Raw genomic sequence first — 6,418 nt, 5'->3', positions numbered from 1 at the left:
CTCTATCCTATATAATAAAAGGGTAATATGCAAATTGACCCTAACAGCAGAGTGACTGGGAATGACTGGTCACTATGACACACACTGACCACCAGGGGGCAGACGCTCAATGCCGGAGCTGCCCTCTGGTGGTCAGTGTGCTCCCACAGGAGAAGCTCTGCTCAGCCACAAGCCAGGCTGACGGCTGCCAGTACAGCGGTGGTGGTGGGAGCCTCTCCTGCCTCCTCAGCAGTGCTAAGGATGTCCGACTGCAGCTAGGCCTGCCTCCACTGGCAACTGGACATCCCCCGAGGGCTCCCGGGCTGCCAGAAGGATGTCTGACTGCCAGCTTAGGCCCAATCCCCCAGGGCGCGGGCCTAAGCCAGCAGTTGGTCATTCCCCGAGGGGTCCCAGACTGCGAGAGGGCACAGGCTGGGCTGAGGGACCCTCCCAAGTGCACAAATTTTTGTGCACCGGGCCCCTAGTGTATTATAATGCCTGATGTATTGCAGAAGTCCCTCAGGCTCAATTCACTTTTCTTCATTCTTTCTTCTTTTTTTTCAAGTTCACTGATTTTCTTCTATCTATCCAAGTCTGATACTGAGGCACTCTAGGAAATTTTTTAATTCAGTTGCTTTATTTTTTATATCCAGACTTTCTTCTTGGTTCTTTTTTATAATTTTTATATCTTCATAAATACTCTCAATTGTTTTCTCTACCTCTAGTCTCTTGAGTGTTCGATAGAATTCACTGGTAAAACCATCTGAAAATTTTTTATGTACTATTCTATTCATTTGTATCAAATATTCAACAAATTCTTGTAGAGTACCTCCTCTGTGCCTGAATTTGGAATATATTAGTGAACAACCTGGATAAAATTTTCTATTCAGGTGGAGCTTACATTCAATCCTCACAGAGCTTGCATTCTGTAGTGTAGAAAAAACAATGAATAAAACATAATAAACAAGAGGTGATACAGTGTATTAGGATGTAATAAGTGCTATGAAAATAGAGCTGGTTAAGGTGGACCAGGAGTTGGGAGGCAGGACGAGGTGAAGTGGGGGCAGGAAGAGATTTTAAATAGGATGGTCAGGATAGTACTTACTGAGAAGATTGCTGATGCTGATGCTTATGTAAGACTTGAAGGTCATGTGGATATCTGGAGAATGAGCATTCCAGGCAGATGGAAGGGAGAGCTCAATGGGAGATCATTCCTGCTATCGTTAGAATGAGCATGAAGACAGTTTGTTTATTTTATAAAACTAAGTAAAATAAGTCAGTCAGAGAAAGACAGATATCACATGAACTCACTCATTTGCGATTATAATGAACAACATAAACTGATTAACAAAAACAGGTCCAGAGACAGAGAAGCATCTATCAGATGCTCAAACCTCAGAGGGAAGGTAGAGGAGGGTGGGGGTAAAGAGGGGAGATCAACCAATTGTATGCATGCATACAAGCATAACCAATGGACAGAGATAGCAGGAGGGTGAGGGCATGTACGGGAGTGGGGTGGAGGGGCAATGGGGGGATATGGACACATATGCAATACCTTAATCAATAAAAAAAGGGAAAAAAAACAGTGCAGGTTTACAAAAGCAGTCAGAATAATTGTTGAGATGAATGTCAAGATCCTGAAGTAAGATTTTTTTTTCATTATATTATGGTTGTTGTTTTTTCTATCATGAAAAATAACCCAACAGCTGAACATATAATAAATCAAATAAAAAAGATGATTTTTAATTTTTTATATGTAGCTTTGTAAGTAACTTTTCAGAATTATGGCAAATACATATATCAAAATACTGCAAATATATATGACAAATAATTCCTTAGCTCACATGATTACATAATTAAGAACTTAATTATGTTTTAGTTTTATGAGCTAGAGAATTATATTTTAGTCTGTGAATGCTAAAGAACTAGAAAAATATGAATGTTTATTGCTATGTAGATGTAATTTACTATAGTCATGAAATAATTAGTTGTTTACTAACTGTGACAATTTATTTTATTCTTAGAGAATAAACAACTGTGTAGAGTGGGGGAAGTATAGTTTAGGAGTCAGAAGACTTGCTTCTATTTTAATTCTTGAAATTCTTTAATGTTTGACTTTTACAAAGTCATTTTAGGCTTTATTTTACCCACTTGCTGGAAGTTCTGTTTGTTTGTTTTTAATCGTATTTGACTATGTATATTCTGACTTCAAAATGCCTGTGCTTTTGTCATTCCTGTGATTATTATTTTATAATGTTTTATAATAAAGCAGTGCACTGCTTTAAATATTTGTCTGATTGAGGACTTTTAAAAAGGAAATTGTATTTTAGGTAAACTCCTGCTCATGGTTAATGTCCAGTTCTAATACTGCTTATTTTCTGTATCTTTTCATTATCACTTCAGAATTAATTGCTTCTTGACTTAGGCTACTATAGTACTTTATGCATATTTCTATTATTTATCACTATTCATACTATATTATAGTTTTAAATTTATCTATCCATGAGTTGCCTATCTCTAAAATACTTTACATTCATTTGGTGTTCATCACTTTTTAATTAAATTTTTACACCTGTATATTTAAAGACCAATAGTTAATTCCTAATAATATAACAGAAATTAAAATTGTGTTCAATAATATTACTGCTTGAAAGCAAATATTCCATATAAAGAATGTTTCTAATGGTTGAAAACTCCCACGTCAGGCATTTAACAAGATTTAAGCCAGTCTTTTGGTCTAACTTTTACATTAGTTGGGTGGCATAAATGCTATTTGCATGACTCAAGTAGATAGATATAAGAAGTAGTTATCTTGTCATTGATAGTGAAATCACTCAAGTGGATGCTTATTATTTCATACTTGGGTTTTTTTTGCATTCAGATTAAAGGCACACATTTCATAAAAATTAAGTCTTCTAAGAACTATTCATGAGTGTGTTTTTATGTGGTGATATAAGTTTTAGCAGGTATTCATAGCCATTTACTTGATGATGTGCTCTTACAGATAATGAATCAGAATAAGACCCTCTTTTGTTTAGATTTAAAAATTCTTTTCAGCTCTCCATAATCCTAATTTCTCTCCTCTTTTTCAAAAACACTTGTTTGAAGAACCATATTGATTCAATTATTCAACAGCTATATTTAAATTCTATTTTGTGCCAGGCTGTTAGGCATTATTAGATTTGGAAGTGAACAAGGTAGATAAGATCTCTGCTGGCAGAATTAACAAATGAATAAACTTTTTCCCATTTAGCCAGTATTCACTGATTGCCTACTATGTGTTAGACATTGTTCTGGGAATTGTAGATACAGCAGTAAAAATAGCAAAGTCTATATGCTCTTGTCATGGGGAAAGCTATCTTTACATAGGTTGGCCAGGAAAGATTTGTTCTAAGAAAGAGTTGTCTGAGCTGACAAGGAACCAAAGGACAAGATTAATTGAGGCCAAACAGCAGTTGCTGATGATCTGAATGAACTCATTGTGTTTGATGTACATTGGTTTGTAGTTTTTGAGATGAGAAAATTAAGGAATATATTATTGGTTCCATTTTTCAATTAATGGGGGCATCAATTGGGAAGTTTTATGGGAGCGGATGGATAGTAAAGAAGGAACAATTTGAGGAGATAAAAATTTAATGAGATCACTGTAAAATAGTCACTCCAAAAATAAAAGAAAAGGCAGACCAAGAAAATGCAGTTTGTTGAGGGTCTAACTTATAGCTTTTTTTATCCTGAATTTAAAGTGAAGCTAGTTGTGTGGTTTTCTCTAGATGCAGGGACAGGTGACAAGAAGGTACAGTGTTTATCAAGAGTTGAGTTTATCTCAGGAGATTATGGTGAAGAAAGAGAGGAACAAGTGTTGAAGGTGTTTTCAAGAAAGTCACCATCATTCAAGCTGTAGAATTTATGCTGGGGAAGAAGAAAATAAAGAGGGAATGAAGACTGAAGATGTTTGATAGTGAGGAATGTATTAGTAGTGTGGATGAGATTGAAAGTTGTGGTCAGACAAGTGAATTTCATGGACTGCAGTGCCAGAGCTCTTTCTATTTCTTTCTTTTTTTAATTCCATGAAAATGGTTGAATGTAATATAGGGAGAAAGTGGAAGGTAAAAAATATCTACTTAGAAGTCAGAAACTTGGGATCTTATCTCAAGTTATACATAAAATCTCCTTTTTAAAGCCTTGACCTCATTGGCCACATTCTGCTAATTATTCCAAACCTGTGCCATGTGCTGGGCATATAGTATCCTATATAATAAAAGGGTAATATGCAAATTGACCCTAATGGTGGAATGATCGGTCGCTATGATGCACAATGACCACCAGGGGGGCAGACGCTTAACGCAGGAGCTGCCCCCTGGTGCTCAGTGCACTTCCACAGGGGGAGCGCCACTCAGCCAGAAGCCAGTCATGGCTGGCCAGTGCAGCAGCGGTGGTTGGAGCCTCTCCCACCTCCACGGCAGCACTAAGGATGTCCGACTAATGGTTTAGGTCCAACCCCCGTGGCAGGTGGACATCCCCCGAGGGCTCCTGGGTTGCCAGAAGACTGTCTGACTGCCAGCTTAGGCTCGATCCCCCAGGGAGTGGGCCTAAGCCAGCAGGTGGACATCCCCCGAGGGGTCCCAGACTGCGAGAGGGCACAGGCCAGGCTGAGGGACCCCCCTGAGTTCACAAATTTTCATGCACTTGGCCTCTAGTTATCAGATAAAGGTAGGTGCAGCATGCTGTTGGAGTACAGAGGTGGGTCATGCAACCCAAATGGGATGGAGAGTGGTCACATTTTGAGGAAGTGACATATAAGCTAAGAGCTGAACAATAAATAGGAGTTTGAATTTAACAAAGAATGGTGGGAGGAAATAGTGTATATTAAGATTCTCAAGCAGAAAGAAAGGACTTGAAGGATCCTGAGTGGCTGTATTATGGTATACTAGAGGCACAGCGTGTAAAATTGCGCGAGACCCAGAAACCTGCCGTGTCGCGCGATCCGCCGTGCCACACGACCAAGACCCGCCATGTTACGAGACCCATCAATGCACCCCTGGTGACCAGTTGTTTGGTTGTTATGGCGTTACAGCAACTGGCCTTTTATAATATAGATGAGAAAAGTGTAGATACCCAAGGCTAGAAAATTAAGCAAGAGCCATATTTTAAAGGACCTGGTAGGTTATGTTAAAGAAATTTATTCCTAAAAGCAATGTGGGAGGACCCATTATTGGGTTTTATATAGAGAAGTGTTAAAAGAAAAGAACACTTTAAATGAGGATTTGTTTTTATGAAGAAGTTGAATTTTATCATCTCTAAGCATGCTAAAATTTTTCATACCTGTATAGAAAATAGTAAATAAAATGATTTAAATATAGACCTCTTATTTTAATCTGAAAAGAATGAACAGTAATTAATATGGGACTATATTAAACATAGAAATAAAGCCTTGCTTACAAAGCATTATTAAATTCATATTAATCTGTTTGCAAAAAAGAATTGAAATTAAAATTTTCCTTGACTCTAAATACATTTGGTTACTGATGTATATTTTCCATCATATCAGTGAAAATATTAGATAATTTCCCATGAGTTTATGTGTGCTATTTAATATCCCAATCAAATGGAGATGAAACTCTGTACTTTTTCTCTCCAGTGATTTAAACTTTTGAGATGCTTCCATTAATTGGAAAAACAATCATCTTTGATAACTTTCCTGATCCTTCTGATACATGGGAAATCACCGAAACAATTGGCAAAGGAACTTATGGGAAAGTTTTTAAAGTGTTGAATAAGAAAAACGGCCAAAAAGCAGCAGTCAAAATTCTGGATCCGATTCATGTAAGTCACATTGTTTTTATCATGTAATTAACTTTGTTTTTGTCTGTAAAAATTCTGTAAGTACCTTATCTTGATTTATTTATTTCAATTTGAAGAAAATGTGGGGGGAAAAAGTCTGACTGTTAGATTTTCCTTGTTTGCATGCTTAACATATAAGATAAGGCCCAAGAAATATTTGATAAATTAATAAATATATAATACAAATAAATACAGCTCACAACAGCTCAATAGTTCATTTAATATTATTTTAGATTTCAAAAAGTTGTAATAATAGACCCATGGGTTTTAAAGTAGTCTTCACATGTCATCAGGACCAGATCTCCTTTTCTTCTTGCATTTATTTAGGCTGCAGGAAGAATTTTTCTTATGCCAAGCCAGGACATATTTTTTTTTAATTAAATTTCGGTCCTGGCCAGTGTGCCTCAGTTTCTTGGTGCATCTTCCCGTACACTGAAAGGTCGTGGGTTTGATTCCCGGTGGGGCACGTACCCAAGTTGCAGGTTTAATTTCTGGTCCAGGTATGTTAGGAGGCCAATGATCAATGTTACTCTCTTATATGGGTCTTTCCTTCCTTCCTTCCTTCCTTCCTTCCTTCCTTCCTTTCTTTCTTTTTTTC

At 37.2% G+C, this 6,418-nt stretch overlaps 1 protein-coding gene across 1 annotated transcript in view; it reads left to right on the top strand.

Annotated features, from left to right (window-relative positions):
- The first annotated feature begins 5,618 nt into the window (after positions 1 to 5,618).
- MYO3A (myosin IIIA) overlaps positions 5,619 to 6,418 on the top strand; it is a 221,813-nt gene continuing 221,013 nt past the window's right edge. The window contains exon 1 of the mRNA XM_005865858.2: positions 5,619 to 5,802. Coding sequence (XP_005865920.1) covers positions 5,635 to 5,802 — 168 coding nt within the window. The 5' untranslated portion in view covers positions 5,619 to 5,634. The remainder of the gene's footprint in view (positions 5,803 to 6,418) is intronic.

This window comes from Myotis brandtii, unplaced genomic scaffold (genome assembly GCF_000412655.1).
Source record: "Myotis brandtii unplaced genomic scaffold, ASM41265v1 scaffold215, whole genome shotgun sequence".
NCBI classification, from domain to species: domain Eukaryota; kingdom Metazoa; phylum Chordata; class Mammalia; order Chiroptera; family Vespertilionidae; genus Myotis; species Myotis brandtii.
This window is presented reverse-complemented; position numbering and strand designations above follow the sequence as displayed.